General features: G+C 36.6%; 1 protein-coding gene across 1 annotated transcript in view; it reads left to right on the top strand.

Annotated features, from left to right (window-relative positions):
- Positions 1-24,945, top strand: part of LOC149203432 (long chain base biosynthesis protein 1b-like) — a 233,294-nt gene that overhangs the window by 150,290 nt on the left and 58,059 nt on the right. Inside the window, exon 11 of the mRNA XM_089403432.1 lies at positions 13,480-13,621. Within this exon, the coding sequence (XP_089259558.1) occupies positions 13,480-13,621 (142 nt within the window). The remainder of the gene's footprint in view (positions 1-13,479; positions 13,622-24,945) is intronic.

Here is a 24,945-nt window from a genome sequence, read left to right as displayed (position 1 = left end):
AAATCTCAGCTCATTAGATCAAGGGTGGAGATCATTTCCTCTTGACCCCCTTTTTAATGTGGCTCCCTTTTCTGTTAATGAGCCTCGCTAGTACTTTTTAATGTTTTAGTACCATGGTCACTTTTTCCTCTTAAAGTAACTTTTAGAATATATAAGTCTCTTTAATAAGATAAAGTGTACTTTAGTACTTTACACATAAAGTCACTTTAGACACACGTGTCTTTAATAACTTAAAGTACTTAGTAGATGTCCCTTTTTAATGTGGTCCCACTTTCTATTATTGAGCCTCCCTAGTACTTTTTAATGTTTTAGTACCATGGTCACTTTTCCTCATAAAGTAACTTTTAGAATATAAAAGTCACTTTAATAATATAAAGTGTACTTTAGTACTTTACACATAAAGTCACTTTTAGACACATGATTTTAATAACTTAAAGTACCTAGTACTGCACATAAAAAGTACTTTAGCCCCCTTGATATTAATAAACTCATAATATCATTTAGACAAAAGGTAATTAATGTGTCTCCCTAGGCCAAAAGTAGAAATGCCTAGGAAACACCTCCTTGGTACCATTTTCAACACTCCCTCTTACTGAGGAAGGTGTTTCTCACCACTCCTATCTTATCTCTGAAGAATACATGCTTGCCCCTTGGCAATGACTTGGTGAGAATGTCTGCTACCTATTCATCAGTGGGTATGTACTCAGGCTTCACAACTCCCCTCTTAACCCAATCGTTGATGAAGTGGTATCTGATCTCAATATGCTTTGACCGGTCATGAAATACTAGATTCTTAAAGAATTTGATACAACTCTGATTATCACAATATATTGTTGTTGGTCTTAGCCTTTGACCAGATAAACCAAATAACATCTTGCGAAGCCACAATGCATCGCAACGTGCCTGACTAGCTGCCATATACTCTGCCTCTGCATTGCTCAATGCCACTGATCTCTGTTTCTTGTTGAACCATGCCACAATTACTGAGCCCAATGAGAAACAACACTCGTAAGTACCCTTTCTGTCACTAGCACTCTAGCCCAATTCGAGTCCGTGCAACCAATCAATCTGATTCCATCACACCTAACATAGTCCATACCATAATCCATTATGCCCTGTAGGTACCTCAATACATGTTTCACAACCATCTAATGCACTGTCCTGGGCTCCATCATAAACTAACTCAATGTATTGACTATGAAACAAATATCTGGTCTGGTGTTGACCATTTCTTTTGTTGTCTTCTTCTCGGACATATGTTGAATCAACTGGTCTTTAACTCCATCCATAATAATCCTCTATGCCCTTGCTTCCTTTGCTTCATGCAGATCTAGGGCAATTGGATTTGAAACTTGTGGAACAACTGTGGTATTTACGAAGCTCCATAATTTATTTTCCTTGAGGACGACTGTGATTTGAACCCTCCATTGAAGATAATTTGAGGACCCTTCTAGTCTGTCTTCATACCGAATGCTAGTAGTCCATGGTGGACTAAACCCTTAAACACTTGCTTGTTGAAGGCTTGCAATTTCTTGAACTGGTACCTGTGTCAAATGCCCTTGGTTTCATACTTAGAGACTATTGCTCTAATACCATGTTAGCTTTCTTGAACCTAGGTTAGATTTAATGTTCAATAAAATTATGCCCATAATAGAAATAAAAATTAATTTCTTCAAATTTAAATTTTGTGACAAGAAATAAATTGGGTTCCTGTTTCAGTATGCATAGCAGAAATAAATAAACAAAAAAATATGCACATAGAAAATTGTTTGACACAGTTTTACCCTAGAAACCCGGATGTGAGGAAAACCTACAAGTTTGGTCTTCCTTATTTAGCATCAAAAAATTGATTACAAGTACACTACAAGAATTTCAAGCAACAAATTTACTTTAGGAATTCTCTTATATGACCTAGCTCTACATAGCCTCTTTGATCTAGCTAACTCACTCCGGCCCTAACATAATTCAGCGTATATGGCCAGGTGGTTTTCGGTTTGTATGGCAGCTAGCCCAACAAAATTGGCCTGTACGGCCTAGGTGAAATCATCCTATATGGCCTAGCCAAATTGACCCAGCAATTAAAGCCAACTCAACCCAGTCAATTTGACCCAGCAATTAAAGCCAACTCAACCCAGTCAATTTGGCCCAACTCAACTGAGTCAATTTGACCCATCTCAACCCAATCAAATTGGCCTAATTCATCCCTGTCAAATTGGCCCAGTTCTGCCCTGCTATATTGAGCTGTACGACATGGGTAATTTGGTCTCCACCTTTCCTAATCACTACCCCTGAAATTTCCTTGTTCACTGCTCCTGACTTTTCTATCAGTTCGATCTCCTGCTCTAGTTGAATGCCCAGTTCTTGTGCTAATCGATTTGCGCCTTCTAACAACCTATTTCCTCTTTTATAATTTTCTGATCTAATCTCCAAAGTGATGGAGGGTTGAGATCACATCTCGACACTTGACATCTATGGTCGTGATCTTAGATCTCTCTCTCTCTCTCTCAGAGTCTTCTAGGTAGCTCTTATACCTTGTTAATTTTGAAATACCAAACTAGATTTATTATACTGGTAGAATCACCTCTCAAATTAAATTAATGACTTTATGCCTAATGTCCAAACTTAGGAAATAATTAAATAATTATTGTGAGAGAATTTCTGGTGATTTTCTGCATGTCATGGCACTTGACCAATGTAGAATCACCTTCCAAGATACATTTTTAATAATGTTAAGCTTTTTCTATCATATTTTAATGCTTAGAGGGTGATACTAATGATGAGGATCCCAATATAGGCAATGCTTTTGATGATATGTACGTAATTGTTTTAACATGATTTTCTTGGGCCTTAAAACATAATGTTAGAGCATAAAACGTTAAATGCTTTCTTTGAAAGTTTATATCACGTTTTCTAGTTTCCTGATTTGTGGGGGGTTACATTTCCAGTGTGTTCTCGTTTGAAATACACTTCTCTGTTTCTGCTACCATGCAACTTAGTTTTAAAGACAAATACCATTTTTTTATGGAAGATGTTTTGTCACTTATTAGTGTTGTCCTTTTTAGAAGAATAGTATCATTTGCTCATGTAAAAAGTTTTATCATATAACATGGTTCCAAAATCCCACACTCTTTGTTCTCTTATACTTTTGTAGAGGACTTCATAATTTTCCAAGCACCCTCCATCGTGTGCATTACATTATTTACTAATATTATGTAACGAACAAAGTTCGTATACTCAGAGGAATGCTTTGATACCAATTTAACAACCAAAAGTCGTATACGCAACAAAAATCTTTAAAATACTTCAAAGACATAAATGTCCATTGTAAGACATGTAACTGTATATTGAATTGATGTAAGATATGAGATGATTACAAATGAGAATGAGGGCATGCTTATATACCCTAGGTAGGTGCCCTTTCATGAATGGTCATGTCTCTAAGACATGCCTTTTCATTACTAACTAATTAACCATTAGTTAATTAATTATTAATTATTATTATTTTATTTATATTTATATTTATTATTTTTATATGAATTATGTTCATAACATTGCTTCGCTCTTCAAAAAGCTTTGTCCTCAAAGCTTACTGAGAATATCTTCTCGTCTCTGAACTTTCATCTTTGTTGATACAAGATGATATGATGCTCTGAGTGATAGACAAAATTGTCGTACTAAGAATGGATCAGACCATCCTAGATTAATCTTCTGTGGAATCTTCTGATCTCTGGAAATTTGTGATGAAGGTAATCATGGGATTGGATTCTGCAAACTGAAGTATTCTTGGGAACATAAATTTGTTGTTTATGTTCTGAGTGATACTGGTACGTAGATTGATTGGAAAGTCTGCTCTTGTGATTCAAATGTCGATAAATAGTTCTTCTAGTTGGACTTTCCCTTATCATGTTAGTGGTTGTTTCCTGATTTCCTTCAGGCGCTGTTGTTGTTGAGTTGGCTATTGAATCATCATTTGGAATGTCCATCGTTTGAACTGCAACTTTTGCATGTGTCTTCACTTCAGTAGGTTTATCCTCTGCTTGAGTTACGATTTTGACTGGATTGGTATTTGTTTCTTTATCTTCAACTTGGACTGAAACGACTGGAGACTTCGATACTACTTCTTGAAGTTGTTCTAACTTGTCATTTAGTGATTTCTTGTCACTTTTAAGCTTCTTTATTTGCGTAAGTAAGGCTTGGTTATGATTCTTTAGACGTAAACGTTGGCCATTTTCTGAATGGTTGACTTTGGCTTTAGTATCTTTCTCTTTATCTTTTAAATTTTTGATTTTCTCTAACAAAGGGTTTTTTGGCACAATTTTTCTTTTTCTTTTTTGTTAGATTCTCATTTAGTTGCTTATCAGAACTTTCCTTTTCTTGTTTTAGTCTTTGTTTCTTAACCTTGGACTTTTTTTTTATCTTTGAAAGTAATTTCTCATTGTGGTCCCTTAAACGCCAAAGTTCTTCGTTGCTTTCTATTGATTTTGCATGAAACCGATCTTCGAGATCTTTATATTTCTTCTCTAATGGTTTGTTCTTTCGTTGAAGTCTTGCAATTTCTTCCTTTAATCGTTTTTTTTTTTTTGGCATCTACTCATTGTGTTGATGTTCTTCTGTATTAAATAATCTTCCACACCTTGGACAACATAAATTGCACGTTTTTTGATTATATGTACATCCAATTTTGTCTAGACAACTTGGACATTTAGTCCAAAATAGTGATTGTTGTGTGGGACTCATCTTGACTACTTCCTTCATTATTTTCGAATTAGGCTCCATTTTTCTTGACTTGATAACCTTCTTTGGTAATTTAATTTATATATATATATATATATATTCTCAACAATTGTTTTTTTTCTAATTTTTTGTATTTTTTTACTTTATTTTATTTTATTTTAATATTTTATTTTATATATATATATTTATAATCCTTATTTTTTCTTTTTGAAAAGATACAACCTTAGTGAAACATGACTATCCACCTCTTTGGGTTATAATATAAAATATATGTCCACTTATGTGCCTTTGACTCAGTTAATTTTCTCCATGTTAAAAGTAAAAATTACCATTTACATAAAGAGATTTTGTATTCCTTTTGTTCTTCTTTTACCTTGAAAATACCATGGACAATTACCATGGGTTGCTAAAATCATGAGCTTGTAAACCACTTAATGAAGAATCAAGATAATCTTATCTACTCTTCCTCCTCTTACGTATAGTTTTAAAGATATTTGGAAAGATTCCCTTTTGACTTTATCATGCACTTTTTATCAATAATGTAGAACCTTTTTATATATATGAATGTTCTCCTTCAAAATTTACGTCGGACTATTGTTTTTTAATAGAACCATTGAGATGTCAATGGCCAAAAGCATTATTATTATTATTTCTTTAACTCTTTTCTTTTATAATTTTTTCTCGAATTCCTTTTTTTTATTTTTTATTTTTTAAAGTATCCAAAGGCCTGACCGAAAATGGAGAAACTCCAACTTGTGTAGCAAAATGCTTTAGTTGCGACGACAAGTTGATGGCCAAAGGCCGGGATCTGCCAATGTGGCTCTGATACCAATGTAACGACCAAAAGTCGTATACGCAGCGGAAATCTTTAAAATACTTCAAAGACATAAATGTCCATTGTAAGACATGTAACTGTATATTGAATTGATGTAAGATATGAGATGATTACAAATGAGAATGAGGGCATGCTTATATATCCTAGGCAGGTGCCCTTTCATGACTAACTAACTAACCATTAGTTAATTAATCATTTTATTATATTTATATTTATATTTATTATTTTTATATGAATTATATTCATAACATATTCCACTTGTTACCTAATAAAACCTTAAGATTTGATGCTCTGCATTCCACCATTATGTTGCTCTGTCTTATTATATTGGTTTATGCTTTTCTAGAATGAGTAGAGTATCCAAACCCCCCTTGTGAATTGGCTCATATGTCTATTCCAAATTCCTTTTATTGGAATAGTTTTGTCACATTACACATTGTCCAGATCAATATCTTGACATCTAACCGGCTCATCTCTTAGCACTCTTCTCCACTTACTGGGGTTTCATCTTCCATGATGGCTTGAATAATTTGACTCCTAAATGGAGATTGGTAATTGAAATTCTGTCCCTAGATCTAGGTTGAGATATTTGTATGGATAAACAGTTGTATGTATCATATTATCATTGTACTTTGCATTTATTGTTGCAATATTGCATAGTATGATGCTTTCACTTTATTCTTATTGTTGTGAAATTTTCTTGTTCCTACCTTGTTGCGTGCTGATGAGTTCTCCTCGCTGCTGGAATCCTTGATATTATCTAGATAGAATGTTTAGAGTTGTTACATTGTCCATGTTAGTGTCTTGACATCACACTGGCTCATCTCTTGGCACTCTTCTGCACTCATTTAGGTTTCTTCCAATCGCATCAAAACTGAAGTGGTCATCGAACCGATCAACCCCTAGAATTAAGAACCGATCTAGAACCACGAAAAAAAGGACCAAAACACTGGTCGACCAAAAAATACATAAAATATTCAAAAATTGAAGAAAAACACATATATTGATGTGCATCTATATGAATCCAAACCATTTATACACAAATATCCAAAAGTTCTCATTTATATATCAAGTAAGAGTGCATATAACCAAAATAACATTTAGTGCAATACATTCTTGAACCAAAAATACATCAACAAAGGGGCTCTAGATGGCCTCTAGTGTCAAAAAAAATCATGCTACAACAAATACCTACATATCATCAAAATCATTGCCTATATTGGGATCCTGATCATCAATACCACCCTATTAAAATAAGATAGAAAAAACTATAAATGTTAAATTGAGATATTCTCTGGGTGATGGGTACATTTTTACTAGGGTCATGATAGAGGAGTTCAACAGTGAATGCTAGTAATATCAGGGTACATAGATAATTGGGTTCTCTTGATTAAATGCTAGATGTATGCCCTTGTACACACTAGAATCCAATGGAAATATTGCAATCCCCCCAATCTTGAAATCCTAGAAACTGTTAAGTCTATTGGGATTTGAGTGGGATCTAAAATTCTACTCTCTCCATATGAACTCCCATGAGGTCAGAACCACTCTCAAACATCCTTACTCAATTAATGGTAATTTAAAAAATTTAGAATGTCACTTTTATTGTGAGAATGATTTCAGCAAAATCACATAGAAAATCATTTGTCGACGCGTTTCGAACCAACTAGTGTGGTTCATCGTCATGACAAGTTGAGGAACAATTCTGAGTGATTAGTTAAATAGTGCATGCAGGTCCTTTAACGACTATATGAACGAGCAACGGTTAAAAAGACCCTTAACGTCTAGAGTAGACCAGGGCCTAGGGTAAAGGGTCAAGGTTCGTTAAATTATTCAAATAATATAGTAATTTCTAATCATAATTAAAGAGACCATGGTTCAATACATCAAATTTTTATTAAAATATTGTTATTAATAGTAATATTATTGTATTAACTTTTAGTAATATTATTATATTAACTTCAAGCTAATAGTAATATTATTATATTAATTTCAAATTAATATTATTAATAATATTAGCCTAGGGTAAATTTTCTAATATATGAGTAATATGAATAATATTACAATTGCTACTTTGTTGTTTGATGATACTCGCTATATTAAAAGAGACTTAATTACTAATAATACTGGTCTAGGGTGAATAATTAAAGATTATTAATTAATAAAGAGACTAATGTTATTAAAAGAGCGATATTATTATTACTAAACCATTGTTATCATAAGAAAACAGTGTACAACTAAACAAACAGAGAGGGGTCAGGCGAAGAAGAGGCTAAGGTAAAAGGGCTGGGATCCAACACCTACTAATCTTCCAACCGTCATCCCTATTGAGATTCATAGGTCTTTTCTCGATCTCAAGGGCTTCCCTAAATTTACGATGGTGAAACTGTGCAACTCTTGCGATAACTTGAGCCTCTTCGATACAGACATGATGTTTAGTTTTCTCGGCATGCTCTGCAAGGGCTGAGGACTTGGCCCTTCCATGCTTCAAGTCTGCTGAGTGCTCACTAATCCTCTGATTAATAGAACGACCAGTTTCACCAATGTATGGGGCCCCACAGGAACAGGGAATGACATAGACCCCTTTCATGTCTTTAGGGTCGACAGGATCTTTAACAGATCTAAGAGAGCTACGGATGGTGTTAAGAGGTCTAAAGGTCGAGGGAATATTGTGCTTCTTAAGAATCCTGGCGATCCTATCAGTGGTTCCTTGGATGTAGGGGAGGTGTACCCCCAGGATCCGGTCTTTAGGATCTTTATGGACAGAGTGCTCCTTTCGGGCCTTGAGGAAGGCTTTCTGACCTAGGTGTCTACTGTAACCATTTTTAACGAAGACATCCAGGAGATGAGCCTTCTCCTTTGCCAAGTTTTTCTCATCAGAGATTCTTAATGCACGAGTAGCAAGCGTGTTGAGAACGCCTAACTTCTGAGCAGGGAAATGATGAGAGTTGGCGTGGAGATATTGATCGGTATGAGTCTTTTTTCGAAATACCTGGTGGGAGAAGGAACCATCATTATTCTTAGAGATGAGAACATCAAGGAAGGGAAGACAACCGTTGACTTCCTTTTCCATAGTGAACTTAATGGCGGAGGATTGCTCATTGAGATGATGGAAGAAGAGATCCAACTCATCATGACCATGAGACCAAACGACACCAGTGTCATGTACAAATCGCTTCCAAACTTTTGGTAAGTGACGGGCTGAGGACAAAGCTCTGGACTCGAAATCCTCCATAAAAAGATTTGCGACGATCGGGGATAAGGGGGAGCCCATGGCCACCCCACAGGTTTGCTCATAGAACTCTCCTTCGAAGCTGAAAAAGGTGGAAGTAAGACACAACTCAACTAACCGAGCGGTATCTGGGTCAGTGAGCCTGTTGATAACCTCCATGGCCTCATTGATGGGAATACAAGTATAAAGGGAGACCACGTCGAAACTAACCAGAATATCATCGGGGTCAAGCTTTACCTTCTTAAGATCATCAACAAACGACGCAGAGTCTTTGACGAAGGACTCTGTGCGACCAACCAATGGTCTAAGCTTTAAGGCAAGGAATTTTGCAAGAAGGTAAGTAGGACCACCGATGGTATTGACAATAGGTCTTAAGGGAACCCCCTCTTTGTGGATCTTTGGAAGGCCATAGATCCTAGGGGTGATGGGGTTGCTTTCTATGAGCTTCTGGGATAAAGAATCAGTAGAATTACAGGACTTGATAGCAAGAGCAACTGCCCTTGAAACCTTCTTTAAAGGATTCTTGGAAAGCTTTTTGTAGCTTCCACTATTGCTAAGATGATCCAACATCTTGGAGTGGTAATCATCCTTGTTAAGGATGACTGCTGCCCCTCCTTTATCGGCTTTTAGGACAACAATATCGTGATTCTGGTTTAAGGTTTTTAGAGCCTCAAACTCAACTTTGCTGATATTACTTCGGGGCGGTTTTGCCTTCCTAAGGGCCACGACACAATCTTGCCTAATCGTGTCCTTAGTTTTATCAGGAAGGTTCTTAATACCAAATTCCACGCTGCAGATGATGTCTTCAACCGGAATTTTCTTCGGAGCTAAGGCAAAATTAAGACCCTTACTTAAGAGACTAAAAACGGACGGGGGAAAGGAAAAGCTAGAGAGATTGATCACTTTATTGCTAGGAGGCAGAGGGGGAGAATTACTCCTAGGATCAAGGCTGCTACTATTATTATTATTATTATCGATATTAATATTATTATTTCCTCCCCTATTATTATTATTAATGTTATCATTATTCAGATTCTGTTCTATATCGTACACCTTATTATTATTATTATTATCGTACACAATATTATTATTATTAATATCATTATTATTATTATTATTATCGACGTTGATATTATAATTATTATAATTAATACCATTATTTTCAAAGTTATTATTTTTATTACCATCCTTATTCACGTCCATGTTTATGCCGCGCCTATTACTACAAACCTAGCCTTGGTTTATCACGTTCCTATTATTGTAAACCTTATTATTACCATAAGAACTTGAGACAACACCCAAATAAGGCACGCACAAGGGATTCTCACCCGGAGGCTCACTGAAAACCGCTATATTTGCACGAGCTAGCAAGCTCTCACCGTTATTTCGTTGCCGAGCAGGTAAGGCCGAGGTGCTCGATACATCCCAATCCATGCTAGACATCAGGGATGGAGATCTATCCACCAGATAGATTTCCAAATCGCTGGGGCCATGTGAATCCGCGCAGATCTTTAGGGGAAAGCCCGAGACCCAAGAACGGAGGGCCGAAACCTGGTTCTTCGAAACCTGGCTGCTTGATGGAGGATCAAAACCCTGGGACGATGTGTAACACCTGGCGAGTTTGAGAAATTTAGCGGATTGCCGCTGCTTGAGTAACTCCTCCAAGCCCTGAGATTTCAGAGTAGAACAAGCATCTATCCTTGCCCAGAGGGGCGCGGTGAAAACACTAGAAAGTTCCAAATGCAAAGCCAGAAGGGACCGAGATACTAGGTTGAGACTTTTTCTTACTTTACAAATCTCAGCTCTAACCAACCCTAAGCTAGCTTTTAGAAAAATGCCAAGATTACTAGGGATATTAAGGTTATGCTTAATCCGGGCAAATGCTGGAATAACCGAGGAATCCCTGCAACGCCTTAGAAATGCTAGATTTGACTTCAACTTCGAGACCTCCATGTGTACCCTTTTGAAATGATGAACCTTTTTTGCAGTGGCTTCTTCGTGCAGGGAAATTATTAAAGAGTTTAGACTTCTGTGATCCATACTTTGATTGTGAGAATAATTTCAGCAAAATCACATAGAGAATCATTTGTCGACACGTTTCGAACCAACTAGTTACTATTAGTTACATAGCATTAGTAGGGCCTTAGGGTTGAATATTAAGCTGCCCTACTTATAAATTACTTTTCAGTTTTTCTTAAAAATTAATTATGTCTAGAGGGTTCTTGGTTGCATTGTACAAACTGTCCGGTTTTGTGGAAAAATGTTGGTTTGGAGTTTTGTGCCACCGATCAGGGTAGTTTAGGCACCAAAATTGTTAGACCAGCCAGTTTCACTGGTTTCAGCCTGGATTTGATAACATTGGTTCCTTCTTCCACAACAAAATCCAATGGAAATATTGCTATCCCCCAATCTTGAAATCATAGAAACTATTAAGTCTACTGGGATTTGAGTGGGATCTAAAATTCTACTCTCTCCATATGAAATCCAATGAGGTCAGAACCACTCTCAAACATCCTTACTCAATTAATGGTAATTTCTATGTTACCGGATCCATCCACCCTTGGAAATGGATTCACGGATCCCTGGATCAGAAACGGATTCAGATCTGGATTCACTTGGATACGGTAGAAAACAGTTTTTAACGAGTGAAAATATCTTGGTAATGCCTTGACTTGGCAATTTGCTATAAGTCGACAATGCATTGCACTCTAACCCTGATAGCTGCTCGCTAGAAGCTCAAACAATATGTGCACGTGCAACGAATAAGACGACCAAAATGATGCGATTGGTATTAATATCATTGGTTTTGGTATCTACAGACTTGGTAGTATGACGCCGCTACTGGGTTTTTTATTTATCCGTGAGGCATATGCAGTTTCACACATTTGAACTCATATTATATTTTGGATATGTTATAATATTAATTTAATGATAAATATGTTATCATAAGTATTTTATTTACTTTAACTTAATTATAACTTTATAAATCTGTTAATTTAATTAAATCTGTTATATGTTATTTATATTAATTTAATTATACTTTTATAGCTATGCTATGTTTTATTCACATTAACTTAATTAAAACTTTCTAAATATGTTATACTTTATTTATATTAGTTTAGAAATGTTATAATTTTATAAAGTAATTTTCTTGTGCATATATATTATAAATTAATTATTCAAAATACAAAAAATTTGTTACTTTATTGTCCATATATATTATAAATTAAAATTATTTAAAATATATCAAATTTGTTATGTACAAGTTTTAAAATTTGTAGATTATATTGTATATTAAACTTTTATATATTATAAGCTTATAATTTAATTCATATAAAGTAATATGTGTATTAAATTATTATAATTTTTCATTTAAATAGTTTTGTAATATATTATAGTTTATAATTTTTATTAAATAATTAATGCTACTTTAATTATGAAGTATTGTATGTTTTTTCATGAAATTCATCTACACAATTCAGCTTGAGTGGTACTGATGGTTAAGAGTATGTGTTTCCTCCTATGAGGTCACAGGTTCAAAACTAGAGGGGGTAGAGTATGTATGCCTTTGTAGACTTAGCAGTGAAATTGCTACACGGAGGTGGGTCCCTTGTCCCACAAACAAGGGGGTCTCATACACCAATTTGGTGTCTGGCTTGGCTGTGACTTTAAAATTGGATAATAATAATAATATAAACTCTATTGTTGTTGATGGATAGTGATCACAATAAATTTGGACATTAATATCAAAATATTATTATAAAAATATATTTATATTAATCATACTCGCCGTTTCCTTTCCATATCTGAATCCTAGCTTTTCAAAAATCAAGCAGATCCAGATCCGTATCCGAATCGGTACCCGTATCTGTATCCGTATCCGAATCCTGGTAACTTAGGGTAATTTACAAAATTTAGAATGTCAGTTTTACTTTAAGAATTTAACATTACTATTAGTTACATAGCATTAGTAGGGCCCTAGAATTGAATATTAGGCTGCCCTACTTATAAATTACTTTTTCTTAAAAATTAATTATGTCTAGAGGGTTCTTGGTTGCATTGTACAAAACTGCTCGGTTTGGTGGAAAAAGGCTGGTTCAGTACCGAACTGGCCTTTTGCAGTTCTGTGCCACAGGTCAGGCTGGTTTAGGCACCAAAATTGTTAGACCAGCCAGTTTGACTGGTTTCAGTCTGGATCTGATAACATTGGTTCCTTCTTCCACAATGTTTTGAATAATTTGACTCCTAGATGGAGTTTGGAACTGACGTGCTGTCCCTCAATCCAGGTGGAAATATTTATATGGATAGAGTGTGGTAGGTGTCACATTCACATTGTACTTTATCATTATTATTGAAATATTGCATGGTATGATGCTTTCATTTTATTTGTATCATCGTGAACATTTCTTGTTTCTACATTGTTGCTTGCTGATGAATTCTCCACATTGCTGGAAATCCTTGATGTTCTCTAACTTGCTGATATTTTTCTGTTTTATGGGGAACTTAAAAAGAAATGGACCAAATGTTATGTATAGCATATCCTATTCATGAGAGTGCATAAAAGAATAAATTGAGCATTTCTAGTTTTTGTGTAGATATTCAATACAATCCAAAGATGCTGAATTTTGTTTTCCTCGTATGTTTTTAACTAACATGGGATCTTACATCTGTATTGCAGCGTCTCAGTGGTGCAGGTTACTGCTTTTCCGCATCCTTGCCACCTTATCTAGCAAGTGCTGCGATTAAAGCAATTGATGTTTTGGAAGAAAGTCATGAGCTTCTTGTCAGATTACAAGAAAATGTTACTCTTCTATGGAACGGTTTGTACTTATCTCCTCTCTTCAGTAGAAATTTGACTACAAGAAAATGTTACTCTTCTATGGAAAGGTTTGTAACTATCTCCTCTCTTCAGTACAAAAATAGGAAGATAGTTGTATGATGTGGGAGCATGGGGTGGGAATTATAGCTACGTAGAAGGAAAATTCCAAGGCCTTATGGTGAGGAAAGGCTCAAAAAATTCATATTCCTGTTATTATAAAGTTTCTACGAACAGCAAATATGCACATGGCATCACCTCATTTTTTATCTTCTAAAGCATGCTTAGAAAATGCTGTTGAGATCCATAAGAGAGAGAAAGGATCAAATGGATCTGACTAGCAGCCCTAAATCAGAAGACTCTAAATCTACACAAAGAGAAGATAAACCAGCACCAGTTTAACAGAAAAATATACTCTAGTGTGCAATATAAGAAACCAACAAGTGCACCTTTATAGAGAAATTACCCAAGAACACTAGAGGACAACACTTGAGAGAGAATCTTTGAACAATAGATCACACCATGAAAGAGAGCGTAATGTTAGATATGTTGCCCATAGGCTAAAAGAATGAGGTACTTGTATAAGAGAGCAAACTGCAATAGCTCAAGATGATATTACAAGTGAGTCTTGAGTGTGTAGGATGCCCTCACCAAGATGGGTTATATGCTCATATATTGACTAGGTTAGTCTTAACCACCTAGGAATATAATAAACGAGTCTTGACTAGGTTTGACTATATGCCAAATCCGAAAAACACACAAATAATCAATAACTATGACTAGAATGTTGTTGTTGTTTGTAGCTCGGCTAGGTACTTTTATAGCGGCCTAAATTTCTAGGGGTGCAAAAGTCACCCAAGATCTTCTTAGACACTATCTCTACTGTGAGCAAGTTGCTTTTGTATCTTAGCCTTAGTTTTAACTTAGGAAAAGCACAATTATTATGTTGGCTAACTGAGCTAAAGAAATATTAGGAAAAGTAAACTATTTTCTTTAATGATTATGTTTAAATCTCAATTGTTGATCTCGAGTGAGGCGAGATCTAATTTCGATTGTCAATCACTTTGGAGATTAGTCTTAGGGATTTAGCTCAACAAAAAATTATGAAGACAAGGTTAAGGAGAAGGAAAAGGCACACCATATAACAAACAGAATATTGAGAGGCATCTTAGTGAGGAGTGTGATACTTTAGTGTGTTGGGTCTGAGGAAGAGGGAAGCAAGGAGATATCGATTCGCCAAGGAGGGATTGATAAAGTAGATCAGATCCAATTGTTGTACAGGTGATTTCCTCAGTTGGGATATTATCCTAGGATTATAGCCCAAGTAGGTTTTGGAAACATTTTAATGAAGAACTGATTTGATTAGGCAAAACCTGTTGTGTCATTTTTGTGAGATTGGTTATGTTTTTGCTTCTGCTAATTAATGTTGAGAACTTAGCTGTGCAATTATTTGGTAGAATTTATAATCTGCTAGGTCAATGGATTGCCAAGTGTTAGGTTTGCATGAGAATTAACAAAAGTGAGGTCAACCACTGTTGTCTATGAAGATACACCATGATTAAAAGTTTCAACTCCTTACTTAACTTGAGCATCATACCATAGAGAATGATGAAATACAAATGGGAGAGGGAATTTATAGAGACCCAACTCAGTATAGGGTCAACCTTGGTTTAAATACAAAAGAGAATGGCTTTATGTATGCCAAACTCAAATATATCTGATAGAGCATGAATTCACCAAATAACGATTGAATATAGTTTGAAAATGGGTTTATGGATTCCTAACTCAAATACTCTTGAGAAATCTTGAATATATTCTAAGAGTAGGTTCTTTTAATTTCTAACCCTAGCACTTGACTGATTTACTACCTAGAAAATTACAGATCCTTCAAATAAAATAATGACTAGGATCTTAACAAAACTTAAACAACATAAGCAAAATGACAATCAATCTCAACCAAACATTACACAATTTTTTTTCCCAATCAAACAGTTCCTCATTAAGAATAACTTCAAAGCCTACTAGGGCTCCCTTACAAGGATAGTGGCACTCTAAGGAATTTACATGTACAACAATGACCTGAATCTGATGCAATTGATCAAGGCCTAGATATGTCCTGGCTGATCTGGATCTCCCTTGCTGCTCCTTCCACCTTCCTTAGACCCAATACACTTGAATGGAAGTCCTTTTCTACTCAATCACTAAGATGCCCTTCTCTCAATGTCTTATACTCACTCAATTTTGTTGTGTGTCTTCTCCCATAGCTAAGCTTGAGTTATTACTGAATCCACTAACCTAATTTCCAAAGTTATTGACGGTTGAGATTAGTTCTCATCTCACTTGAGGTCAACGATTGAGATTCGTCTATTTCACTAATGCAAAAAAAATCTTTGCATTTCATTAGATTAACTCCTTTATCTTGTAAAAATAAAATACTTTAATCACTAAAGCAATTGGTAAGGTTAGGGGTGTGTTATGCGGATTCCGCATGCATAGAGACTTAGGCCTGTGAAAAAGCACCTGCTTGAGCCACAAAAATCAACACTCCCTCTTAGTGAGGGATGTATTTCTTAATGAACCACCTGGAACTGATTGTCCCTCTGGTCCTAGTACATTGTCCTTCTTCGGGGGCCTGCTCTCCCCGCATGTGCTTCTTCGAGCCTCCACATGTTCCTGAGCATTCCTCAATGTCTGAATAGGTTTTCCCATCAATTTGTATAAGATTCTCTCTCTAACTCCGATGGCCAATGTTATGTTTGGGCTAGAATCTCTAGATCAATGAGAACCTGATCATTCTTGACTCTAACCTCAAATACTTTGTTCTCCATTATTGATACCGACAACAAGTTCTTCTTTAGTCCTGGTATGAATAACATGCCTTTGGCTTCCAACATGCCTCTTGACTCTAGTTGAAACTTAATATTTCTAACCCGCTTCACTGCATACTTGGTGTGATTAGCAAGCTCCACATGTAAATTTGAGTCAGTCTCTGTCAAAATGTTAAATAACTCTTGTGCCTTTGTCATATGACATCATGCACCACTATCTAGCCACTAAGCACTCCTTGTGATAGTGCTAGTCTATGTCACACGGTTCGAGTTCGAATTCGAGTTCGACAACGATTAAGTTCGATTCGAATTCGAATTTTCCGATCAGGTTCGAATGAGGTTCGGCATTAGGTTCGACTATACATATTTTTCAATATATATCTATATATGACAAAATAATAGAAAATTCAAAATCGATCCATAAACACATGAATACAAATTCTTATTAGTAAACATACATGAATAATGTAATCATTCTAACATCTAGTTAAATGTAGACATACACAATATTAGTTTGCAAAAGGAAATGACATAATTTTCAGTCTTCAAAATTTAAATGAATGTCAAATACTAGTAATCTTTTAAAAAATCACATAATCAAAACATGATCAAAATTTAAACATACACATCATTGTAGGACATCTTCAAATTTCAAAATTTTAAATATCATCAAAGTCATAATATCATCAAAGTCATCAACACATGGAATTCCATCATTTGGCTCATCTAGTGAGTCATCATCAATGCTAATATAATAAGGAAGTCATAAAGACCATTGCCAAATAGTTATAATCCAGCCAAAATTTCCTTTGTTTTTGAGAAAAATTGTAGCCTCATTTGACTACAACATTTATTTTTTATCACAGTTTAATCAACAAGAATAAATTAATATAACATACTATTTAATACACATTGATAGATAACTTTCAAATATTTTTTATTAAATTACTTTTAAATTTATTGCGCCTGTCAACCCAATATGGTAGAGATGTTGTAATGTAATGTTTAATATTTTGACTAAGTCAAACATTTTAACTTTGTGAAAATAAAAATAAAAATAACCCATAATAATAAAAAATAAAAATGGCCAATATAAATTTGTTAATATTAAAATATAATTATGCGAATAGGGATATTTATTCCTACTATCCAGCTAATAGCTATTCATAATTAAGTTAAAATTCTGAAACTCTATTCTACAATAAACATGCTTATTATTATTATAATTAAAAAAATAATATATGAGTTAGACATAAATATTAAAAAAATCATGCAACAAAAATTGTAATTATAGAGAATCAACTCCACTCTACATGGAGATTTTGTCATGGCTTACTCATACCACAAACTCAAAAAATCATAACTCATGTTCATAAAACATATTTTTTAATTAATGAATTTAATTAAAAGGTAGAATGAGATAACAACTCTTAAAATAAATCTATCGCCATAAATATTCTAGAATATTTTGTGGAGTTTATATGATAAGCTATTTAACTACTTCTATAACAAACCTATGGGCAATCTAGGTCATAACATTAACTATGACTCTTCTAAGACTCGGACTCCTAACAACACTTCAGTGAGTGTTATGACTCAAACGCCCCCTTAACATGAAAAAATACTTTTCATTTTTATTCCCCCTCCCGAATAGAAAACTTCAAGATCAAAGTTTTGTTGCCAGGAGTTAGAGTTAAAGATGTTAACAAAAACTTGGTAATGACTTAGCTACTCCTCTCTTGTCACAGATCTCCATATAGATGTAGTTAGACTCATATAGGCATGATTCCAAAGTTCCTTCGAAATTCCAAAATTCCTTAATTCCATTACATAATCATCCATGTTGAGCAAGCATATACCTTCCCTGCTCTCATGGAGGTCCATTTGTTCACAATAATAACTCATCATTGTGACTTTTTACGCCATCATCCTGTCGAATATTTTTCCTTTTACAAGCAAAAAAGTTAGCGGTAGGCTCTTAGCCTTGTCTAACTGAAACACTTGACCAAATGTGAGACTCAAAACCATACTTTCAAAAGCATTTTTCATATTTTCGTAACAAATACATATTGGTTTCAAAATTTAAATTTAGCTCAAGTTCTTCTAGAGCCAGTATTACGTATGTACTAAAACCAACTCAATAAAATACATAATAACTAAACTGCATATATCTTCGGTCATTGTGCTTCTTCTCGAGATTAACCAAGAGAATGCTCCGTAACTTACATAAGTCTACAAACACAAGATCTGGGTTTTCTAAAATTTTGCTGCCACAAATCTCGGCTTTGCAAGTCTTCACGCCTACGTTTTAAGGGTATCTATCTAATAGCAACACGGTATGCGGCCCCTGGTTTTTCTTCTAAACAGCCAAATAAAACCGTCAAGAAAACCGTCGAACCTCAAAAAATTCGTTTAAGTTCGCGTTGAGGTTCGTTGAGGTTCGATTAGGTTCGATGAGGTTCAGGTTCGACTTGAGGTTCGAATTTTAGGTTCGGCGAACCTGAACGAACTTCAAATTTTTTTTTCAGGTTCGCCGGATTTCGAACTTGACGCTTCAGGTTCGCCAAACCCTGTGACATAAGTGCTAGTAGATATATAGGAGACAAATGAGAAGTCATTCTCAAACTTTGCTGCAAACTGATCGAGATGAACCTCTAGTAATACTGCTGTCTGTTGTGACTTCCCCTTCCCCTTCTTCTTCTCTAGACACTATGATGTATAGCAGTGTTGCACTAATCGTGATTTTTTTCAAATCGGCGATATTATCGGCCGATTAAGTCGCACATTTTTTTCAGTGATTTTTATGAAAAAATCGCATATAATTTTTTTATGAGGAGGAGGAGGTGACCCAAGCTACCCCTGTCACTAGTAGAGGACGTTGTCTACCTCATGTAGCTCCTAGTTCTTCAGTGTCTAGAGCACAGCGGAGTCTACTGCCAACTCCACCGACATCTACATCTAGAGGGGCAAAGGAAATTAGTAGTATTAGACTTTAGTTATTTGGTTCATTTCATTGTATATGACATTATGACTCATGATATGAGATACATTATTATATTTTTTGTCGATATTTTGAGGCTAAGTTGGGAGTCATGAGTCAGGACTTACTATTGAGGACATGATTCACTGTTATCTAAGTAACTAGATTCGTTTGAAACCCCCCACGAGTTTGAATCCTGCGAATCGGACATGATTCGCTAGGAATTCGAATCCCAGAATGGGACACGATGTGTCCGTACGGGATTCATACGAATCCCGTACGGACACATCGTGTCCCGATTCTGGGATTCGAATCCCCTAAAATGAAATCCGCGTACGAATCCCGTACGGACACATCGTGTCCCGATTCTGGGATTCGAATCCCCTAAAATGAAATCCGCGTATGAATCCTGTACGGACACGTCGTGTCCCGTTCTGGGATTCGAATCCCCTAAAATGAAATCCGCGCACTTTAAAAACGCGTTGTTCCTTATGTTTTTCACCTTATTTCTCATTCAGTTTTGCATACTTTGAGCTGTGGGCAAGGAGCTAAGGGTTTGGAGCAAGGAGCTAAGGGTGTGGAGCGTTCGGCAAGGAGATTCAAGCACCAGGTAAGTGCATTTCAGCTCTATTTTTTTGCATTTCTATTACAACAGTTTGTATATGATTTTTTTACAAATTTGTGCATGTTTTGTTTTTTTTGTTACAGTATTCATGGCTCAATCAAAGGCAGCGGTTAGGGGACAAATGAAGGGGAAGAATGTATCCATTGGAGATGCCCCTCCTCCCCCAATATCACCAGAGTCTGCTGCTAGTAATGTTGAGGAAAGAGGAGGACCTAAAGACAACATTGAGAAATATCCCTTGTGGAAATATGTCACAAGAGAGGGTGGGACAAGCACCAAGGGGAAGGGAGGAGGCAATGTGCAATGGAGATGCAACTTTTGTCACATTTCTTTCAAAAGCACATATTTCTGTGTGAAAAGCCATTTGTTGGCTTTACCAGGTTGTGGAATTGGAGCTTGTAAAGCTGTTCCTTTACAAAAGAGGAAAGAAATGGAAAATGAGTCCACTGTTGGTATGGAAAATGTGGCTGCAAAATCAAGAAAAACCAAGAATGAAGACCCCCTTCCATTTTTGAGGAAAGGCACCACCAAATTTCCATTTGAGAGTTCTATTGGGGGACAAGCAGCAAAAAGAAGAGCAATTACACTTGGTCCAATGGACAAGATTTTTCAAAAAGAGAAACGGGAAGAGCTTGATCTCACCATTGCCTTCTTTTTCTATCAAAACTTCATATTATTTAATATTGCACACCCACCTCTATTTATTGAGATGTGTCGAGCTCTAACTCACAGGTCTCCATCATGGTATGTGCTTCTTGGTTCAGAGGAGCTTAGAACCACATTGTTGACAAAGGAAAAAAAAGAGGTGCAAAAAATGCTTGAGCCTATTGTAGCATCATGGCCAACATATGGGGTTAGCATTGTTTTCTGATGGATGGACAGATCCAGCATGATACCCAATCATCAAATTCATGGTGTCTTCCTTGAATGGTCCAGTTTTCTTGAAAGCAGTTGATACACATGGAGAATACAAGGATGCACAATTTATTGGTGAGTTATTTATTAAAGTTATTGAAGATGTAGGTGTTGATTCTTGTGTGCAAATCATTACAGATAATGCACCTGTTTGCAAGGCTGCTAGCATGATTGTGGAAGCTGAATATCCACAAGTGTTTTGGACACCTTGCATTGTCCATTCATTGAACTTAGCACTAAAATCCATTGCTTCTGATGTGCTTTGGATTGGTAACATTATTGAGGATGCATGACATATCTGTAATTTTGTGCAAAATCATACAAATGCCCTCACTATCTACAAGGAGTACACCAATATATCATTGTAGAAGATTGCTGATACACGGTTTGCCTCTTCATTCATGATGTTGAAGAGGTTGAGGGAGGTCAAGACCACTCTTGGGTCCATGGTTTTTTTTTTTTCACTTACTGGTTCACGGATACCCGGGTCAGTGGGTAGCCGCTACGTCCAGGGTTTTAAACACTGAGTGGACGCCACCCGAAGGGCATCAACACCCCTCGGCCTATTTACTGACCTAACCCCAAGAGCTTTCGGGATTCGACCCTGTGACCTCCCATTGGCAAGGCACTTGATTTGACCGATTGAGCTAACTCTTGGGGCTTCTTGGGTCCATGGTTATTTCTGAGTTTTGGTCTTTTTGGAGAAAGACAGATCAAGTAGCCTCTAAAAGAGTGTAGGACACAGTGCTAGATGATGCTTGGTGGGAGAGGGTAGATCTAATTATTCAGATCATGGACCCTATCATTTCTTTGCTTTGATTTGCAGATACAGACACACCCATCCTAGGAGAGGTTTATGAGGGATGGGATTCCATGGTTGAGTCTGTGAGGAGCATTACTCTACACAGTGAGTGCCCCGAGTATGAGACATCACCAGAGGCCTTCTGTGATACTATACAGGATATTCTTGTCACCAAATGGGACAAGAATTGTACACCTTTACATTGTTTGGCTCACTGATTGAACCCAAAATACTACAGCCATGAGTGGCTGAATGGTGGACCTTCCCGCAGATTCCCTCCTCACATGGATGGTGAAATCTCACAGGGGAGGAAAGAGGCATTCAGGCGGGTTTTCAGGATAGAGCATTGCTTGATGAGGTGGAGGATGCCTTTGCAGAGTTTTCCACTGGCACTGGTCGATTTGCAGGATATGATGTGATTAGAGACAGGGGGACTAAGAAGCCCTATTCTTGGTGGGCAAATCATGGGGCAACAAGCCCTCCTCTTCAGCATTTAGCCATGAGGCTCCTCTCTGAGATGACTTCATCCTCTTGTTGCGAGAGGAATTGGAGCACATATGGGAATTTGTATAGTGTGAAGAAGAGTAGGCTTGAGTAGTCCAAGGCAGAGACAATGGTGTATGTGCACACCAACCTTCGTCTTATTTATAGGCAGAGGGAAGAGTGGTTGAGGGGAAAGACAAAGATGTGGGATGTCTTTCCTGATGATATGGGTCTGGACAGCAGTGTTGAGTTGGCATTGGCCAACATGGATCTTAATGATCCAGTGCTAGAGCCTGTTAGATTTGATGACGATGATATCTTAGAGGGGTCATCCTCCACACCAGTAGATGTAGAGGTGACTATGGATACAGGGGAGGAGGATGCAAATGAGAGCAGTGGCGACCATGGTGATGAGGGCATTGATGTTGATTTTGATGATGACTCTGAGGATTGATGACTGCCTATTGCCTTGAGGCTTGTATACCTGTAGTTGTTTTATATTTTCTATTTCTATTTGCCATTGGCATTGCACTAGGCTACCAACACTACCTATGTAACACATTTTGATTTCATGACTTAATGAGAAAACTACAGCTGTTAGTGTCTTTATCTTACTATCTTGTAGTTGTAAGTTGTCTTTCATTTATGAATCATGATTTATGTGACCACTGACATGTATTGGAATTTTGTATGTACTATGCATGCTATAGATGAAGATCTATGTTTGAAATCAATGAATTTGTATCATTAATTAGAATTTGTGTAAGAAATATCTAATTTTTACTATATATATATATATTTAACAAAATAATATATAACCAATCCTACGTGCCCTGTCTCGGGGGGTCAACGTGTCCGAATCCAACACTCGAATCCCCGTATCCTACGAATCCCAAATCCCCGTGTCAGGTGACTTAGACCGTTATGTGTGATGTGGCACTAGAAATGATATTAAACATCTTATATATTAGTTCTTTTATCATATTTATGTGCCAATGTATTTATTTTATGTTGTAGACGCTTTAGATATTAAAAAAATTGAAAAAAAATGAATATTTTTGTATGTTACGATTTTTTCCCATTTTTTACCAATTTTTTCTCAATTTTTATGATTTTTCCGATTTCTTCCCTGCGCCGAATTAATCCTGATAACGATTAGTGCAACGTTGATGTATAGTGCCCACTCTTGTGGAAACTGAAGCACTTGACCTTAGTCAGGACCTTTTTCTTCCTTGGTTGAAAGGTTCCCCCCTCACTGTTACCTTTGGAACCCTTTCCTTCACCATTATTGGCCATATCAGCCAAGGCCAAGTTCTCCTCTTCATCTTCTTGCTTGCTGACCTTAGACTCTTCGCGAGTCTCTTCTTGGATGTAGTTATCCCAAAGCCTCTCCCATTTGAGAAGGTGCTTCCGGGTGCAGATTGCTTTGAAAAATGGTTGCCATGACTTGGGAAGACCATTTAGTACCACATTCATGAGCTATACGCCCTCCACATTCTCCCCAACGGTTGCATCTAATCCTGTGTTTGGGTAGTCCTTGTGAAGTAATTGGTAACATTATCAGACTTTGATATTTGTATGGATCTGAGCTTATTTCTCAAGATCATCTTCCTATTCGTGTTGTTGCTTTGGAATGGGTCTACTAGAGCTTTATATGTCTCCTTGGCTGTCTTCTTTTCTGCCAAGTGAAGAATCGAACAATCCTTCACGACATCTATGATGAAAAGTTGAGCTCTAATGTCCTTTTTGTGTGTTGCCAATTGTGTTGGATCTGTTGGTCATGGGCTCTTCTTATCCACAATCTCCTAAAGGTTATTCTCCTTCAATAGCAAGGTAACCCTTGATTTATAGGGTTGGAAATTTAATGTTCCATCCAATAACACTGGTCGCTACCATATTTGTTCTGATCAACTGATGTGTGCCTAGGCCTTCAAGCACCCACAAAAATAAATTATTGGTTTATAGATCTTCTAGGATCTCCCTCATGGGTCTGTGTCTTGGTCCTTTAAAACACCCATGTAATTACTCTCTTGCCAATCCCCCAACTAGTTAGATGTCCTCTCGTTATGATCGTTGATCTCCACTAATCACGTTGGAAAACCTGATATTATCCTTTGTACCCACCAATTTTGCACTCTTGTACACCGCTTGTATAATTGTTGTGCAATTATAGGTTGCTATGCAACATTGAATGGTCATGTACAACCTCCTACGGTGGTGGTTGTACACTTCTGGTGTCTACTTGATGGCTTATGTTTATAACCTATGATGAATTTTATTGGTTGCCTTTGTGCTTTTGGAACATGCTAACAAATCCTTAGTTACCTACAACTGTCCCAAAGCTGTTGGTGGCTTTTTAGTTTATTCTTTGGCGGTCACTTCCTTTGCGGGCCTTAACGTGTCTCTCTCTGCCCTAATGGCTACTGTGACTCCTGTTGACCTCTACTGGTCAACTACCCATGCAGTGCACCCCGTTTTTCTTGACAGAAAGAAGCAGCACCTGATCAGCATGTCCGTGCCATCCTGCCATCATCAGCAGCTTGATCTTTTTGATTGTAAACCCAGTCTGCATGTATTAATTGTAAATAATCTTAGCAAACATGAGTCATGTATGTATTTTGCCTAGGTGGACCTAACTTTCTGATGATAATCTTCGTCCCGGAAGGTTTTTCGTCTCACCGATCCACGGATCGGC

Source organism: Pinus tabuliformis, chromosome 2_1 (assembly GCF_031772625.1).
Source record: "Pinus tabuliformis cultivar Carrire ecotype Pingquan chromosome 2_1, CPIR1, whole genome shotgun sequence".
NCBI classification, from domain to species: domain Eukaryota; kingdom Viridiplantae; phylum Streptophyta; class Pinopsida; order Pinales; family Pinaceae; genus Pinus; species Pinus tabuliformis.
The sequence above is the reverse complement of the archived record's forward strand: the minus strand, read 5'-3'. Positions and strand labels throughout refer to the sequence as shown.